Source organism: Atractosteus spatula, chromosome 5 (assembly GCF_055471065.1).
Source record: "Atractosteus spatula isolate fAtrSpa1 chromosome 5, fAtrSpa1.hap1, whole genome shotgun sequence".
NCBI classification, from domain to species: domain Eukaryota; kingdom Metazoa; phylum Chordata; class Actinopteri; order Semionotiformes; family Lepisosteidae; genus Atractosteus; species Atractosteus spatula.
Genome location: NC_142710.1, coordinates 31154026 through 31173867, shown reverse-complemented (window position 1 = coordinate 31173867; position 19842 = coordinate 31154026). Strand labels below are relative to the sequence as shown.

The 19842-nt window shown below is 36.8% G+C and overlaps 1 protein-coding gene across 2 annotated transcripts in view; it reads left to right on the top strand.

Moving 5' to 3' along the window:
* Positions 1–19842, top strand: part of cacul1 (CDK2 associated cullin domain 1) — a 69763-nt gene that overhangs the window by 32715 nt on the left and 17206 nt on the right. For both annotated transcript variants that reach the window (XM_088917548.1, XM_088917549.1), the window contains exon 5: positions 8166–8268. In XM_088917548.1, coding sequence (XP_088773674.1) covers positions 8166–8268 — 103 coding nt within the window. The remainder of the gene's footprint in view (positions 1–8165; positions 8269–19842) is intronic.

Here is a 19842-nt window from a genome sequence, read left to right as displayed (position 1 = left end):
AGCAGCACTTTATTAGGAGGTCAGTGGGTGTTATAAAAAATCTGAGGCCTTTTATAATTGCAGGCTTATGTTATGTAGGCTTTATATGATAATGCTAATTTGTTGTCTCCGTCATAAAATTGATATGAGGTTTGAAAAGTGCTTTCTGTACATCTCAGTGGCAGTGACCCAGTAATTGTTATACAGGGACATTAATTAATAAAAGCAAAAGAATAATCTGGGACTCTGATAAATGTGCAAGTTATGTTAAATTAACTTAGGCATTATGTCTTTCTGTTTTCTATTAATGGAGTTATTAGATTGGTTCGCAGCAGGCACTCTTTAAAATTCATCCCCACAATGCTAATTTATGACTAATATGAAATCTGAAAATGTCTTTATGAAAATATAATGCTGTATAAATTTTCCAGGAAACAACCTCATAAATATTTTACAGAAATATTTATATAAATATGATTTATGTTTTCAAAGGAGGTTATTATGAGAAAGTATCCTTCAAAAACTTGTGTTAACCTCATAATTGACCTTTATATTTACTTGAATACTCTCATAATGCATATTAAGAGAGACTTTCTGGTCCACAGCCCTTTAGTTTCATTGTTAGATGCAGATATTGAACACTTCTGGAGTATTACAGATTTTGCTGCATTTTTCTGGTGGTAGTGGTCGTGCTGTGATTGTTATGGGTTTACTTTCATGTGCTTTTGCTGAATTTCCGTAGTGAACTAAGTAATGACAGCATAATCAAAGTTAAATATGAATAGCAGTAGCTTTTTTGTACAAACAATATTCTAAGTGTGGATCACCATGGAAACAGTTCTCTCATACAAGAGAAAGACCAGACAAGGTGAGGATAAAGGATTGCACAAACTCTGAATTTCAACCATTAATGTAAAATATTGATAATGGGCTGCTTCTCAAATCTAGCATATGTTGAACCCAAAAGCCTATAGTCTGAATGTTCATGATTCATACTTAAATTAATAATAAAACATTGTTGGTGTACGCTGTTTTACTCAATGCTCCGCTTGCCATGTTATTAACTGATTTTAACATACAATATGGGCATGTTGGAAAATTGTATATTTATCATTTTATTTGTGCAGTTTCATCTTTGACACTCTTGTCTCATGCAATTTGATGCCAGGTTTGATATATCATCATATATATTATGTGAATTAGACTGCTGATAATGCTCTGCTATAATTTCTTGCAGCACAGTACTACAGATGCAGCCATTCAAAGTGCGCGTCACAGACACGTACCGCAGGTGACGTCGCTCAGTATGACGCAAGATGACGCGTGGCACCGCAGTACGTGATTGGTTGACCGACAGGGGCACTCGTGGTCCGTTGGTCTGTCGTAGAAAGACTTACAGTAAAAACGTCTTTGCTGTGCCCGTTGTAGATATTGAATTTTACCACTGAAGGGAAATCTTAGTAGCTGAGCATAAAAAGAATAGGAGCATACTGTAACGCGTGTGAAGGCCATAAACGATATTAATTTTGGAACATAAACATACAGTATATACTGTAGCTGGTCTTGGTACTTTAAAGAAAAAAATACACACCAGTATTCCATTTCTCCCTAAACATTTTAAGCTTTGAAGTCTTTAACTAACATGATACCGGAGTCAACAAGCATACTTTTAGAATTTGATTAAAAGGGAATATAATATGGAATCGCGTATCTAAAGAATTTAATAACGGTATTCGTGTGCTGCGACAGGGCTGTGTAGGGCTTTTTCGCCTGCCTGTTCATGCGAGCTGTCTTCTAGCCGACTGGTCTAGGTGCGTGACTAGCAACTGGGAGGTTGTGTGATCGAATCCAGCTGGTGCCGGACTTTTCTTTTAACAAACATTTCTTCGAAAAAATAGAATAGCGATATTATGGACAATAAATTGACTTTTATATTTCAAAATATCGCAACATGAACGATATTTGCGATATTTTGAACATATCTTCCCTTCTGACAGCGGTTCCTCCTTCTATTGTGTGTGTGTGTGCAACAGAGTAAATTTTTATAGAGAAATGGAGGCTGGACAGTATGCGTTACAATATAAACATTTATATTGATTTAAATCGTGTTCTGATTTAAATCGCAAACGCGTGTTTAATTATGTGTTTTTTAATCATAATCAGGCTAATGCATTTCTACATTTTCTGTATGAACCAGCTTAGAGGTTCATACAGAAAGACAGCTTGTGTTTAAATTGAGTGTAAGGTAATTTATGCTTCTAAAGTCATGGTCAGCATTTATTATTGTACTGTGCTGTAAACTTTTTCTGTGCCTAGTCACATTATTTTATAGCGTTTTTATTGCGTTATTAAATCCGGTGGCGCTGTGTGTTAGAGTAGTTTCCTGACTCCCTTGTCACATGGTCTGTGATTGAATCCCATAGAACTATGACTTTATTTTTTAACAAACATTTCTTTGAAAAAATGAAACGTTTCCCTTGGTCAGAGATTAAATAAAACCTCACTCGCACCAAACAAATTTATATTTCTAAATATCACAAAATACGTTCATTGTCTTCCAATCGAGTCGAGTTGACATTGGAAGCCTGCCACACCCGGACTGTTAAACCAACGCATTAGCACGTCAAAGCCCATCGAGGGTATTGAGCCAGTATTGCCTTTAGTATTCCCCCCTCTCCCCTCAATTCAGTTCAATTCAAGGTGTTTTATTTGCATGACAGATGGGTACAAGCAGTGTTGGGTATGTATATTGTAACGCTTACGGCAGACAGGCACTGTGTAAGAGCCGGCGCACCAGAGCAGCGCACCGAGGGAGCGTCTGCATTTCTAACTTAGTTTTTAAAATTAGTCAAGCAATATGAAGCATCTCCTTTTACTTAGTGCCTGAGCATAAAAAGAATAGGAGCATACTGCAACGCGTGTGAAGTCCATAAACGATATTAATTTTGGAACTTAAACATACAGTATATGGCTGGTCTCGGTACTTTAAAGAAAACATACACACCAGTATTCCATTTCTCCTAAACATTTTAAGCATCGAAGTCTTTAACTAACGCGATACCGGAGTCAACAAGCATACTTTTAGAATTTGATTAAAAGGGAATATAATATGGAATCGCGTATCTCAAGAAATTAATAACGATATAATTATATTCATGTTGCAAAAGAACTGCAACGGACATAAAAACTCCCTTGCTTTTAACAGAGCGTTCCATAATTTCTAACTACGAAAATGCCAGGTGAAAGGATTTGTAAACATATTTTGTTAAAGCAAGTCAGAACCCATTCAGAGCCTACATTACATTTTAGCGTTTCATTCTGAGCAGAAGACCCTCACACCTGAAGAAGGGGGAGGTGTTTTTCGCTGGAAATCTCGCCTGCTTCTACTTTACAACCGGAGTGCTGGCTGTGACGAATTAAACCGGTATTACAGGTTACAATCACAGACCATGTGACATGGGAGTCAGGAAACTAACACAGCGCCACCAGATTTGATAACGCTATGAAAACGCTATAAAATAATGTGACTAGGCACAGAACAAGTTTACAGCACAGTACAAAAATGCTGACCATGACTTTAGAAGCATAAATTGCCTTACACTCAATTTAAACACAAGCTGTCTTTAGCCCTCTAAGGTGGTTCATACAGAAATGTAGAGATCCAGGCTCAGAACACACAGCTTCATTAGCGAATACATATGCAGGACAACTAGAGAAGACGTTTTACAGAGGATGGATTTTTAGAAACATCCCATCAGTGACATCACTGAAGTCAACTCCTAGGTACTGTAACTGTCGTGTGGATAGTTTCACAAGAATCAGACAAAGGTTTAAGCATCGCTTGTTCTAGATAAAACTGCAAAAAAAAACAACAACCCATAATGTACTTCTTTGCGGCTCTGTTTGCCCAAATCATATATTCACAACGTGAAATCTAGAAAATAATATTACGTAACCAAAATCCGCAATATGGAAACAGAACCTGTGTAATTGTTGATAGATGATGTACTCGTAACATTTTTTCAAGACGAACTACAACATTTAAAAAATGACTTGTATGTACTTGATATCTCTAATCAATCCACGGGTCCCAGCACGAAACGAAAGTAAAACGCATACCGTTTCGCGCTTCTTATTAGTTGCTCAAAAGTAATTTGACCGTATGAAATGCATAATATAAACCTAGAAACATATACGTGAGTAGTACTTAAGCACTGTAGTATCGGTGTTAAGACATACCTCTCAAATACTGTAAATCAAGTTAAAAATATCTCAAGATTCTGGTCATAATGAAACCATGTTTCGTGTATGTTTTCTTTAAAGTACCGAGACCAGCCATATACTGTATGTTTATGTTCCAAAATTAATATCGTTTATGGCCTTCACACGCGTTGCAGTATGCTCCTATTGTTTTTATGCTCAGCTACTAAGATTTCCCTTCAGTGGTAAAATTAGATATGAATATTCAATACTTAAACGGGCACAGTTAAGACATTAAATATACATATACATACTGTATACAGTACAGTTTGCATACGGTAATATGTTTATGTCCCTAAATCAATCTCTTTTATGAGCATGTGAAAGGCATGGTGAATCACTGTACTTTGCATGATTGGAAAAAAATGCGTGATTGCGAAATGCTGTGGCGTTACTTTTACAAAGACGGTCAATGAAAAAAAGAATGTGGACCAGGGCAATACTTTGAGTTTACAGCTTGTCCAAGGTCATTTATTATTAATACTATTATTAATATCTTCGTTAAAGACTTTGATGGCTACAGCTCAAACATGAGAGGTTGAGCTTTATTAGCTCCACCTTGCGGAAATTCCGGATACTATTATTTTGCTAGCGGTATTTACCGGTAACTCGCGGTATTTACCGGTAGCTTGCGGTAGACTGCGTACAGCGTACCGGAAAATAATGCGGTATCGCCCGCGCATTTTGAATGGCTGCATCTGTAGTTATCATCAAATACAACAGCAACTTAAGATTTTGAACTTTTTGTTGCTGTTTTATGAGGAGATGAAGAATGTATGAGCCAGCAAGGAGAGATTTATTGTCCTTTTATATTTAGATAAGGTTTTGCAGAGATCTGTATTTATGAAGAGTGAAGGTCAGTGATAAACTCGAAAGAACACTTATCCTTTGAAATTAGCTAAAAAAAATCAAAACGTGCTACTTCTGAACAGCTCTCTCATACTGTGATAATAGAGTTAGAATATTTTACCTTTGGGGAGTTAACCCAGAAATCCGTCAGCCCATAGGATTACCTTGTCTTCATGTATTATGTGGAGATATGTTGCAATATGGGGAAAACAAAGTTTAAAAATGCTTTCTTGCTTTTAATTATAACAATTTAAAAAGTATTACAGTATGATACAAATCAATTATTTGTTTGACCACATTTCAGATGTATCTGTGTTGAATTATTACACCTCAAAATCAGCATGGCAAGCCAGAACAGAGTAAGCCTGCATTTATGTCTTATGTAAGCAAACAAATTACAACTACTTAAAATACTTAAAAATGAATGGAAAAGGCTGGACCAGATTGATAAGTCATTAAAGTGGTAGTGGATACATTAATTGAAGAATGCAAGTGCTGTATTCTAGTGGGTTTTAGTTTTTTCAAAGGTATGAACTGAGATGTAATAGGTGCATTATCTCATATACTGTAGGTGACACTCCAGAAAGTTAACACACAGCAATAGTTATTTTATACATACTAACTCACTGATTTATTGATGACTATCATCCCTGTTTAAATACAAAATAAGAGCAGTAAGTGCTGTTATTCACTTGAAATGAAGTAAATTATTTTTTCATTAGATCTTTAAACCTGAGTCCTCTTTAAGTCGTGCTTTAGGAGGATAACTTCCCTGATGTTTGAAATATGGCAAAACAGGGGTACCTCTCTTTGTATCCCCCCATCTACTAAGATCTGTATTTTTCAATGAGTTCTCTTATTCTGTCCTGACATTTGCTGTTTGCTTATGCCAGGCCAGCTGCCAGCCTGCTGAACATCAGTTATACTGCAGCACCAAAGTGAAACCTCAATGAGTAAGAATACACTGCGTTAATTGGTTAACTCCGAGGCGGAGCGGTGGTACTGTGGCTAAGGATCCGCGCCTGTGGCTGGAAGGTTGCCGGTTCGTATCCCACGGCCGGCAGAGGAATCCTACTCCGTTGGGCCCCTGAGCAAGGCCCTTAACCCCAACTGCTCCAGGGGCACTGTATAAATGGCTGGCCCTGTGCTGTGACCCCAAGCTTCTCTCCCTGTCTGTGTACAGTCTCATGGAGAGAAAGTTGGGATATGCGAAAAGACAAATTACTAATGCAAGAAATTGTATATGACTAATAAAGTGGTCTTATCTGATTGGTTCTAGGGACTGTCAGCATATACTTAAAGTAGTACTGCACATTTGAAATGGGTAGACAGAAATAAAGCTGTAAGCGGCAATCATCAGTGGCCCATCCAACATATCCTGTTTTTGTTTAAGCATAGGTGCGTGTTTGACCTTTAAAAGAGATCATAGGTCACAAATAAGGATGTTTTGTGTATTGTGATAAATCATGTATGGTTTCCTATGTGTTCCATAATAACCTTGACCCTGTCTGCACTCACTTAGTTTGGTTTTGCATTTGACCTTTGAGAGGTAAAAGTCCAGGGACTTTTTTTTTGAGCACATAAACATTCCTATGATCGTTCCATAATAACATCGTAATGAATCTTCAGTCATTTAAAGTCATAAATCAGTTTTTCATTTAATCAGGACAGGTCTTATAAGCCAGTTTATACTGGATATGCCCAAATCATGTGTCCAATTAGCTTTATTCAGCTGTAAACTATAATGACTTCTATTTCTCTGGTCATACACAAGCTTGATTTTGCTTATGTTGATACATTTTATAATACAGAAATTTGTTTCCTACAGTTTTGTTTTGGGAAAATCCTTTATTAGGTTTTCCATAAATACAACAAACCATACACATACAATGCCTATAGAACGTCTACACCCCCCTTTGACTTTTTCACATTTTATTGTGTTTCAGCATGGTACCATGATGTATTTAACTAAGAATTTTTGCCACTCATCAACACAAACTACTCTATAACGTCAAAGTGAAAGAAAATCCAGATATTTTACCTAATTAATTAAAAATAAAAAATTGAAAATAATTGAATGCATTTAGAAAAAAATGTGAAAAAGTCAAAGGGGGGTGTAGACTTTCTATAGGCACTGTATGTAATGTACACTGACATTATCTTTGCTACTAACAATGAAACAAAATAAACCTGGGAAAGAAAAAAAAACCTGATTATTTAAACATCAGGTCTTTCAAGGTCTCTTTGTGTGAGGATTTTAAACTAATACCGTTTCACATTGTAAACACACCGTAAGAATGGGGTCCAAGCTTTTTTTTTTCACATATGAACTCTAACTTCGCTAGGGGCTTAGATATGTTTCATATTCTGTATGTATTGAGATACAGTAGCAGTAGAGTACATTAGTGGGTCTTCTTGGTAATTTGAATGTTATAATTATTTTCGCCAAAGTCAGAGCTATGCTTAAAAATAATATCGAGTGAAGAATGAGGGGCAATCTGTTGTAGTCTTCTGTCTAGAAACTTTATTCATCTCAGGACCCCTCATGAGTTCTAGCATAGTCTGCACAAACATCCTTACACACTTAACTGCACAAATACATGTTTAATACTCACCTGTTTCCATTACTTCATCTTATTGGTCTTCTCTGTCCTGTTACACAACCGCAATGTTTTTGCTTTCTGAGCACTATTTGGCGTTGAAAGTTCCTTAATAAATGATTTAATTGCCTTTTTGAACACCTTTCTTATAAAAATCTTGTGACCTTAGTAACGGTCCCTGAAACTACCATAGGCCTTGTTCACAGAAAATGTGACCTTGCTCAGTGCTCTAAGCCTCATGGTGGTGTGTGCATGGAGGGGTTATTTAACAGTCATAAATTGGTTATACTTGCAATAGCCAAGACCTACTAATATTTGACTCTTATTTAACCTCTATAACTATTAACACCCCCTTTTAAATACTTCAAACTATTAAACTAACCAAGACTACTTGCAGGAGAAAAACAAAACTGCTCTGAGCACAAGGGAAAGTGCATTTATGCAGATTTCAAACACCATTTTCCTTTTGCTTTCCAGAACAAGTTTTACATTGAAACAAAACTGAACAGAGACCTGAAAGATGATCTCATCAAGCTGTTTACAGATCATGTTGCAGAAAAGCATGTGTGCACCTTAATGCGTAAGTACACTGAAGCAGTGGTTTTTTTTGTAGAGGTAAGGCAATATAAAACTATGTATTAATTCATACAGATAGATTTCCACAACATTGCTTGTGCTTTTCTGATATACTTTTATGAACACAATGACTAGGTTACTATTGAGGGAGTGTAGAAGTAGTACAGTAGCAACAGCACAGAAATGGAGATCACGGACCTGTTTAAGAATGGAGTGGAGTCTTTTCTCAAAAAGAAAACATCTGTCCCCCCCTTCTTTCCTGTTAAAATGTATTCTGTATGGTCATGAAAAGAAAATAAAGTAATACCTTTGGAGGAACATGGTCCCCCCCCCGCCCCCTCAAAATGCATTTTGTTCTGAAGGGATGGGCTCAGAAATTGGATAGTGTGCTTCTTAAAGGTTTCCTGCACTGGATAGGGTGATATTGAAGGATGGCTCTTCAGTTATCATCCAGTGAATTATTGGTTAAAGTGTAGAATGGTACTTTGAAGGTCATCTGCTTCCATTCTAAATTAAACTGAATTTGTGGAGATTTCATAATGTTTCTTGTGAGGTACAGGTGATAGTCATAGACATTGGTACTAGATGCAGTTATTTCAGACTCAGTCTTTGCACAGATCTCACAAGTTTCTTGCCACTGGCACTGCTGTCTTACCATCATTCTTACCTGACAGATCTTCAGAGCTCTTAAAAAATAAATTAAGAAATCATGAAAAAATCACTGAAGAAATTCAAAAGAGGAGTGATCAAAAAATGTTGGGATGGCAAGATCTTTGTTCCTGTAGTCTCTCAAAGTGCATCACACTGTATGATATGCTGGCAGCTTTGAGGTCATACTGTTGTTTTCCAGATAAAATATAGGCTTACCTATTTAAAGAACAGATCCAAGTAACATGCTGTACTATGTTCAGACAAACTTCTGAATGGTGTTCACGCCTGCGGTAAATCATTTTCCAGATGAATGCTGGAGAACAGGTGGTACTTGGTTCTAAGTTATGTTTTTCTTATCTGAACCCCATACTCCTGTGAGACAAGAATTTTTCCTCATATGGGCGTGGTTGTCAAAATAAGCAAATAATCAATATATCAGGCAACACTGATGCCTGTTTTTAATTAATTTTATATATGAAAATAGAAAAAAGTGCAAATGTGGATTTAATGGCGGTTCAGTACAGCTTAGAAAGTTATAAGAATCAATAACAAATACTACATACTAATTCTATAATAGGGACGCTTCAAGTATAAGTCTTCCAAAATGAGTGTACTGTAAAAACATTATTTCCTGTAGCAGTGTACTATATCTGTGAATAAGTTTTAGTTGTTAAATTTAAGTACTATATGTAGTCCAATGAAATACAAGGTAATTCCTAGTAATTTGTAATAAAAATGGGTTCAAGTTCTGTGGATGTAATGTACTGTACATATTTTATTCACAAATAAAGCTAATGATTAGTTTTCTTTTTAGACCCCAATCTGAAAATGCCAGGTTTAGCACAAGACAGAGGATTTGTTTTTTGCCAGCAGCCATATCACCCTGCAGCTCACAATTGGCAACCCACTGAAGCTCAGCAGGTGTGAGCCTGGTCAGTACCTGGATGGGAGACCTCCTGGGAAAAACTAAGGTTGCTGCTGGAAGAGGTGTTAGTGGGGCCAGAAGGGGGCGCTTACCCTGCGGTCCATGTGGGTCCTAATTCCCCAGTATAGTGATGGGGACACTATACTGTAAACAGGCGCCGTCCTTCGGATGAGACGTAAAACCAAGGTCCTGACTCTCTGTGGTCTTTAAAAATCCCAGGGCGTTTCTAGAAAAGAGTAGGGTTATAACCCCGGTGTCCTGGCCAAATGTCCCATTGGCCCTTACCAATCTTGGCCTAATAATAATCCCCATCTATGAATTGGCTTAATTACTCTGCTCTCCTCCCCACTAATAGCTGATGTGTGGTGAGCGTTCTGGCGCACTATGGCTGCCGTCGCATCATCCAGGTGGATGCTGCACATTGGTGGTGGTGTCCAGAAAAGTGCTTTATAAGTGTAAGCAATTATTATTATTATTATTATTATTATTATTATTATTAGCCTCTAAGAGAGGTACTTTCTTTGTTGCCCTGGTGATTCCACAGGCCCAAGCAGAGCTAAGAGATCAAATGGTGAACCTGCTTCAGCTTTTGTTTATGCTGTGGGTACACAGCTACACCACCATGTTTATCTCATATACTGTACTACCTTTCATACCTCAATTATTTGAAAAGGGAAAAAAAAGAAATAGATTGCAACTTTAACAAACTACAGTGTATTTAAAATGGTAGTTTACCTAATTAGAAGGAAAAGCTAAATGCTATTAATACGTTTTATTAAGTAATAAGAATAAAGTACCAGACAACTCCTCTTCTCTGATAAGATTTGCAAGAGCGTTTAAAAACAGTATCTTATCAACAAACAGATCAGCTTCAAAATTTTAACGAAAGGGTATATTGTACAAGGGGAGAAGTAATTAAAAATTGTGCATTTTAAGGCTTAAAGGGGAACTGAAATCCCAATTTCTCAGATCAGTTATTAAATCTCAGTAACAAAATCGCTTCATTTACGTAAATTTTTTAAGCAAATTTTGAGTTAATCTTTGTGAAATCACTGTATTGTCTCAAGCTCCTATTAGAGTTCCCATGAATTGCGACGTGATGCAAGCACTGTTAACAAGCAGCATTTGTCGGCAAGACCATCTTGAAATTGAGAGCAATATTTCTATCGGATCAAAAGAGGTGTTACATTGTAAAGAAGCTTGCGAATACAAGCCCGCCTCACGTCCCTGGAAGGTTTGGTGCCTCATATACCTGGAAATTTTGTCTATTTTTTATGTAAATGTGAGGTTTTTCAAGTTTACATAAAACCTTTATTGCGGTTTGAAATGCACTCATCAATGCTAATTCTTTTTAACCCCGAAATATACAAATAGCATTGCAGTTCACCTTTAAGGATTGCCATTATGTATCAAGTCAAGGGACCCCTCCTGTGTTTGAACACATCCTGTTCTAACTAGTAGTGCCTTCACCCCATGGGAGCTTCTTGTCAAAATTAGTGATCTCTGGAAGGAAGTCTTCGGAGGTCATGGCTTTCAGAATCCCCTTAATGCTCTTGTTTCTGCACATGGACATCCTCTAAAGTCAATGATGCTTTCATACACATTCTAATATACCATTATTGACATTATGTGATGTACTGAGAGGCATTGAAAAGGCAACAAATATTAGAACTAATAGCATTGTTTTTATTTTTAATTTTTGGGTATATGTGTCTTAATTCAATTCCCAGTCTTTACATTGTTTTATATTTCTGACTTCTCTTTGTATGTGCTGTTTTTGTGCTTTCTTTGCATTTAAAGCACAGATCAAGAATAGGTACAGAATTTTTCCATGCAAAAATGGAACGAGTAATAGTTCCTTTGCAGACTGATCTGACCTATTTATGCAGTAATTACTATTAGAAGTAACTTGCTGTTTATCCGAGGTTCATTTGTAACAAACGCTGCAGTTATTTCCGTTTTAGTCCAAAAATTAGAGGGAAAAACAGTAGTATTTTATAAGGCATTTTGTACTCTTTTTTTCCCTTTTCTTTTTTATTGTTGATTCAAATTGATATACTGGTGCTCATTCATAAAGGATGATTATTGTTATGAGTCAATTAAATGAGTGGGTGTACTTTAGTTTTCATATGTTAAAGAAAGTGGGAATATTGCTTCTCCACTATTCTTTCACTGTTTCTTCTTTTTCCTTGCTTGTAGCATTGATCTTTGTCCAAATTGCTGTCTCTAAGCTCTTTAAGGTATAGTTGCAAGAGAGAAATGTCAGGAGTTTTATACTGCTTTTTAGGCCTCCCTTATTTGTTTCATACAACAATACTGCCAATATGTCTTTTTAAAATCAGCTTTAGTCAGGATTGAAATTGTATTAAAATTCTACACCTTCTCATTTGTAACATGCTTGTGCACTTTTGATGAAAAAACAAACAGCATCTGAATTGCGTTGTTCAGTTATTGTTTCATGTAACAGTTCTTCTTGTTTTCACACTGGCTAAGATGCCAGTGTTTAGGAAGAAATGGTAAAGGACAAGGTGTACGATTATTTGATGTATAGTAGTTTTGTATTTGGGCGGAGTGGTGGCACAGAGGCTACGGATCTGCGCCTGTGGCTGGAAGGTTGCCGGTTCAAATCCCACAGCCGGCAGAGGAATCCTACTCTATTGGGCCCCTGAGCAAGGCCCTTAACCCCAACTGCTCCAGGGGCGCCGTATAAATGGCTGACCCTGTGCTCAGACCCCAAGCTTCTCTCCCTGTCTGTGTGCTTGTGTGTCTCATGGTATGCGAAAAGACAAATTCTTAATGCAAGAAATTGTATATGGCTAATAAAGTGATCTAATCTAATCTGTATTCCTTACGGTTTGTTGTTTCCTGACATTTTACATAGGTTTGGGGTAAGGTATTTTAAGGTTGAGATACAGACCTACAGTATAATCATGTTGCAAGACATTATATGTAAAATGTAGTTTAAAGCCTTTTAAATTTTAGGGTCACGGTCCTTCATGCAATATGGAGAGCACTATTACAAACTACCAAAGATCTGTAGCTTTTACAGGCCTTGGGATTAAAGGAATTGCCATTACTTTTGCACCAGTTCTGAAGAATAAAAAAAGGCACATTAAGAAAAAACTGCCATTAAAAGAATTAGTACCTGATATTGGAATAATAAGCAATGTAACTTTCTTTTAATAGGCTCTTGATTTTAGGATATGTCACATGGGAATTCTTATACTGTGGTGAATTAGATTTTCCTACAGTACATTTGTAGACCACTGCTTTTCTAAATATGTGTAATGCTCTACTCTGGATGTTTTTTTTTATTCTTTCCTTCCATATTTTTAGGTAATTGTGCCTCTTTTGTAAAACGCATACAGCCCTGGCTAGATTTTATTAATGGTCTAATGGGAAACTTGGAGTGGGTGTGCATGAAGGAGGAAAGTACAATTCATTGCTTTTTATTAATGTCAAAAATAATGTATGATAGAGCAACACAATGTTCTGTTGCTTTAAGACCAGACGTGAATCGTGAAGTGAATAACCAGTGCAGAGATCAGGATAAAAACACCCACTCGTATACACTGGGTCTGAATGTGTCTCTCATCAAGCTCACTGAACTCTTCATCAGACATCAGATTTTTGACACATAATACATCACAAAGCTTTTAATGTACAAGTTTTTAGTCTTGGGTTATTCAGTTGTATTAATTTAATGTTTGATGAAAAAAGCACGTTTTAAAATTATGCTGCTTATATAACTATGCCACATCTCTCCTCTCCTGATCTTCAATTTCCAAGTTGATAAAGCAGAGGTACGGGATCGACAACCTGACTTGACTACAGTATAATGCTAAAAGACCATTAACAAGGTTCACAGCAGTACTTAACAGGTTACTTTTTTTTAGTATTTTCTCCTTGGTGTTTATGCCAAGGTCCTCTTAGAAATGTACAAAAAAATGAGTGAAGTTGTAGTTTTTTAAAGCTGAAAAACTTTTTTTATTCTTCTAACATTTATACCCCAGTGCACTGCCCTTTTTTATTTCCTTTGATCCTGTGCCATTCGAATCCGTGGATTCCACTACAACCATTGTCAATTAGAAAAAAATCAAGTGTTGTTTTATTCACAAGTGCTGTGAGTTCCTCAGAAGGAGAACAAGCTGTTGCTCAAGGAATAAACAGGGTTGCTAAGCCCACAAGGGGGAGTGACACTGTATTTATTGTAGGAGAAAATAAATACTGCTTAATGGCTATAGCTTGCCAACAGCTTGAATCCCTAACAAATATATACAAGAAACTGCTTGCCTGCTTCAAGCACTACCAAAACGGCTGACTCCAGGACAGGGGAACTGGCAGCCACTCTCAATCATACACTTGTAGTGGTGTCGCAAACACTGGGGGGAAAAAAGGTAGTGCTATTATTTCAAGGCATTGCGTTAAACAATACTTTTCTAATACCGTACTATCAGTCTCCAACCCAGCAGTCTGTTTAACGTGCAAGCAGAGTTATCCAGGCTCTGCGCACACTATTTAAAAAAAAACTTTGTTTCACCATGTAAGTCAATTGTGAACATCTCATAAATGTAGTGAATGCAGTGGGGTATCATTTACATTGGTATCCTGGGGAGCACCCATTTATGCTGTAGGACATACAATGGAGTAAATTAACCTCCCTCTGATCCAGAGTGTAGATGTACTGTATAATCACTACTCCACACCAGGGCCCTGAGTCAGAAAGCTCAGACTGTGACATATCTAAAAATTAAACAGTGGATGGTGAAGAAATGGAAAGTAAAACATCTAAGAATTGCCAGTGCAAAGGAAGTTGAAAGCCCACTGTAATTGAACCAGACTATGAAGAACCTGTTGGCCAAATAGATGTAGACAGTGTGGAAAACCCAATGGATTTTTCATATGATTTTTTTAATGAGGTGTTAGAGAATTTCGAAGCAATCTGTGTGCCTGTCAAGTAATTTCAGCAAACAAAAAAAAAAACGCATAAAGCATTTCAATGCCATTGATGGTACTCAGTGGGAGTGAGATGACATCCTTAAATATAATCATTTATGAGAATACTCAAGTCGTGTCTAAGAGAAAGGAATCAAACTATGACAAGCCTTACAGGTTGAGAGATTTCATTGAAAAACTAAAAAAAAATTGGGAACATCACTCTAACAGTTGTCAAAGTAAAGACTTAAAGACACTTAAGCAGTACATGCTTGAGACACAAGTGAAGTGAGGGTATAAAAACTGGACTTGAGCTTACATGAACAGTCATATCTTTGACTTTTAGATTAATACTAGCACAAATGATGAAGTCATTCAATATAATCTAGGAAGGATAGGTAGTGACATCTTTGTATTTTCTGTGGGACAGTACAGATGTGGAATTGAGAAGGGTAATAAGAAAGGTTTTGCCAAAGTGGAATTGGAAAGAAATGAAAATGATTACTCAGTTTAATTTGATAGAATCTCCTGTGTCAGATGACAAGGACAAGCATATTGTCATATTACTGTCAACCACTCGCTATCCTTCTGAAATTGTACAATGGGACAAGAAAAAAAAAGATAGGTCTGTTGTCTGGCTGGACTGTAAAGAAATGATAACTGATCCATCCAGGATGTAAAGATAAGACTGACATGTTGAAGACCTATGCTGTTGATATGAAAGGGAGGAAGTGGTGGCACAGACGCCTGAGGTATTTTCTTGAAGCAAAGTCATTTGATATCTTTCTGTTTTAGGTTCTTCACTGGATTATGGGCAGTAAACTTAGTAAAGAGAATTTCATTAAGGGTTTCTTTAAGAAAAAAGTCAGGATTGCAGTTGGATTATACTAACCCTACATTCATTTTGAACAATGCACAACCAAGACTCAGCACACACCTGTACCTGTCACCTTGATGGATTGTAAGCAGTATAGTAAAGAGAAGCATATAGACAAATCTGATGTGAATGCGCTTTGGGGCTGTTCTTGATCTGTATCACTGCTTTCCCCCAACAGGAGAGCATTTTCTTGATTAACAATAAGGAACTGTCATGTTACACTAGTTCAGGTGTGAATCTGATAAATCTGAGACCCCATATTGCTTTTCAAGTGTTGTTTTATTCTTGGTTGGAATTTGATTTTTTTTTAAATCATTAGAATACTGGTACCATGCCTCAAACAGTTAAATGATGTGCTAAAAAGAAATTGTGATTTTATCTATACAACACTGAGTGAAATTAAGGAAAGCGTGTTTTGTGTTTATTTTAAGGCACTCACTGGTAGAATAGGAATAGTGGATATACAGACTGCATTAAAAACAAAATGTCAATGGGCTCTGTTCTGAAAGGTTTTTCCATAAATTTGGATGTAAGCCTACTTGCAAGCCATTAAATTAATAAACAAGTACTTTAAAATACACAGAATCTCCAAACTGCAGAGAATATGCTGGTCCTTTTTATTTTTTAAATGTATAACTTATTTATACCCTGGCGTATGAATGTACTGTATTACATTGACATAACACATATCCATATTTCACAAGGGATGTACAACGTTAATATTTTTTTCTGAGTTCAGCAGCAGTTTCACCTAAAATCTGAATACACAGACATCCAGTCACAAGTCCTTATCCCTAACAGTTACTATTACCTTAGTAAAGAATGCTTGTGTCTTAAACTCATATCTGTTATTCTGCTGTTATTAATTGTGGGGGTGTGGTAATAAAGATGTCCAGTTTGGTTCCATATTCACCTTTATTGATAAGTTGCACATTAATACTTCATGAACTATTGTCCGAGTCAGATCTTTAACTTGAATAAGGTATTCATTCAGCAGATCTTATGAACAGTGGATGAGTATTAAATGGGAAATCAGAGCAAACCAAAAATCAGACATGAACTACAGTTGATCAAACTAGCCATTCAAAATATTGGGGCACTGATAAGTACAAGTACCAGAATATCTCCATAATGCCACACAGCCAGTCTCAGTAATGCTCCTTGTCAGTGCAAGGTGCTTTCCTCAACCGTTGAGACATCCACTGAGGGACTGAGCCATACAGTACCTGCTACAGCATGGGTGCACCAGAAGGTCAGCGTACTTGTGTAGCCAAAGCGTCCCATCAATTACTAGATGGCAGTATTTCACATTCATAAATTTGATCTCTGGTCATCCTTGATTCCTAATTACTGTCTAAGGATGCATTTGTATGTTAGTGTGTATTCTAACAACACATGGCACAATTTGATTATTGTTAAGGACTCAGGGGTACACTAAAATGTGATCTCCTTATATGCATACAATGCAGCAATATAGTGATTATATAGTGATTGGCTGGGCATGACCAAGATGTACTTGTGGTGAAAATGAGGTAATAAATTACCAGTGTCAAACAACATTATCCAAGTCTAATATGTAGTTTCCTTTTTTATCTTTTTTTTCTACACCTAGTTTCAGCTCAAACCTCAAAGCTGTCTGACCAGAAGCAGGGGTCCCCCAAGCTAGATCTGAGCACCAGTTTTGTTGTATTGCTACTATGGACTCCCAGTCATAGTTGGAAGTGTCATAGTTTGGATTTGAACCTGTAATCTCTGCTGTACCATTGGCAAATCAAATGGTGGTAATTGCCTCATCCCCTTGGAAATGTCAAGTAATTTCAAAATGAAAGCTTTCATCTGTGTAGACAAATAGGTATAGACAGTGTACTTGAGATATGCAATGCAGGGTTTGCATTAGATTAACACATTATTTAGAACTGACAGTACATAACCTGCTGCTTTATCAGGAATTCACATCATTGCCCTTCTAATGAGCCATCACATTGACAAAATGTTTAATGGAAAGTCAGATTTCTTGGAAGTAGAATGATTCACTCTTATTACAGTGGGTCAGAAATACTTTGTATGATGTATCTTTGCCTTTAATGTGCTTAATGTTCTGTGAATGTAGCTTTGACACTTTTATATACATCAGTGAACGTAAATAGTTGACAGCAAAAACGTCACTGCTTTGCTTAAAAGTTCTAGGAAGTGTACATCTGTTCTGAAAGCTAAAAAACTGCTTGCGTAAGTACTTTGTTGTAGAACTGAATTTACTTGCAAATTAGATTTAAAATAATTAAGTGGCCAACAATTTCATGTACTTCATAATGAGTAGTTCTTAATTACTGGAAGTGTCCATTAAGCCCTTTTGATTTCATTTTAAAGAAAAATCAAAAACAAGAAAAGTTTTAAAACATTCTAAAATAATTTTGTAAAGTATGTGGAGTATTGTTTGCATTTTCAAAGCTTCATATCTTTCAAGTAGGATTTCTCTAGTCTGTACTGCAGTGCAACATCTGCTTAATTATTCTAGGATAAATTGATTCTGAAAGACTTCTAAATCTTACAGTACACGAGAACAGGTGGATGCCAGCTTGAAAAACCTTTTTAATTGGCTCTCCCTGTATACTTTCTGACAGGTTCTGAGGAGTATTGTATTTTAAGAAGTGGCCTATTTAATTTGCATAGACATTTATACAAGAGGATGGTGCAGTGGTCATCTTTGCTGCCTTGCAGTGCTGTTGCTATGGGGTGCTACAGAGGCTATAAAATTATTCACCCCCCCCCCCCCCTTTGAATTCTTTTACATTGTATTGGTTTCTACCAGCTTTGCACATTTGGACACTGCAATTTTTGCCCGTTCTTCTTTGCTCAAACTCTCTCTGGTTGGATGGGAAAAGTCGGTGAGCAGTAAGTGAGCAGTAGGTGAGCAACTCCTGCCACAAAACTTGATTGAACTGAAGTCTTGGCTTTAACCGTGTCACTCTAGAATATGAACTTTTCTCTTTTTAAACCACTCCAGTGTTGCTTGGGCTGTATGTTTTGGGTCATTATCCTACTGGAAGATGAATCTCCCACCAGCTCCCAAGTCTTTCGCAGACTGTAGCAAATTTCCTCCAGGTTTTCTCTGTACTTTTGCTGCAGCCGTTTTTTCTTCTGTCTTCGCAAGTCTTCCAGACCCTGATGCAGGGAAGCTTCCCCATAGCATGATACTGCCTCCACCGTGCTTGAAAGGAGGAATGGTGTTTTCCAGATTATGTTCACTGTTACGCTTGTGGCAAACATAATGCTTACCGTTAAGCCCAAAAAAGTCAATCTGGGTCTCGCTAGACCATGGAATCTTCAGCTTAGTCTCAGAGTCTCCCATATGTCTTTGGGCAAAGTGCAGTTGAGGGTTTGATATGAGTTTTTCGACACTCTTCTTTGAAGCCTAAATTTGTGTAGCACCCAGGTAATTGTCATATGTAAAGTATCTCCCATCTCAGCCATGGAAAACTATAATTCCCTTAGAGTTGTCACAGGCTCTTGTCGCCTGGAAACTCATCCTGTTCTTCACAGTTTCACAGTTGTATTCATATTTTCTACATTTCTTTACAATGGACTTGACTGTAATTTGGGGGATATGTAATGCCTTGGAAATGTACTTATACCTTTCTCCTGAATTAGTTACAACCCTCTTCTTGTCTCTTATATTTGAATGCCTGTTATTGTTAAAAATTTAATTAAAAGACATTAATATTTTATAACTGCACATGATACAGTATCATGTATTACAACCTAAAATGTGTATCTAAGCCATGCATTTTTTTTTGTAAAGGGAGTTGTGTAGTCATGTTTTTTTCATCAGTTCATTCTTTAGAAAAAATGCCTTTGATAGCAAAAATGTTAAATTAACCAAATATAACAGAGGAAACCATTATCTCTTCTGGGATTACAATGAAAAAAAATGTTCCGTTTCCCAGTTAGTGTGTGCATGATTTCAAAAACGTTTGAATGAGGTTGTATATGTAAATTTAAAGTTGTTTTATCACATAAAATTGATAAGTCTAATATTCTATCCATATTATGAGTGTCACAAACAATTCTACCACTTTTGCATTTCCCCTGGTGGGGAAAAAATAAAAAGCAACAAAGCAGCAGTACTTCATCTCCTGACTCAAAAGTTAATTGAAATAAAAGGCAAGTGAAAGTTGTAGCACCACAAGTCT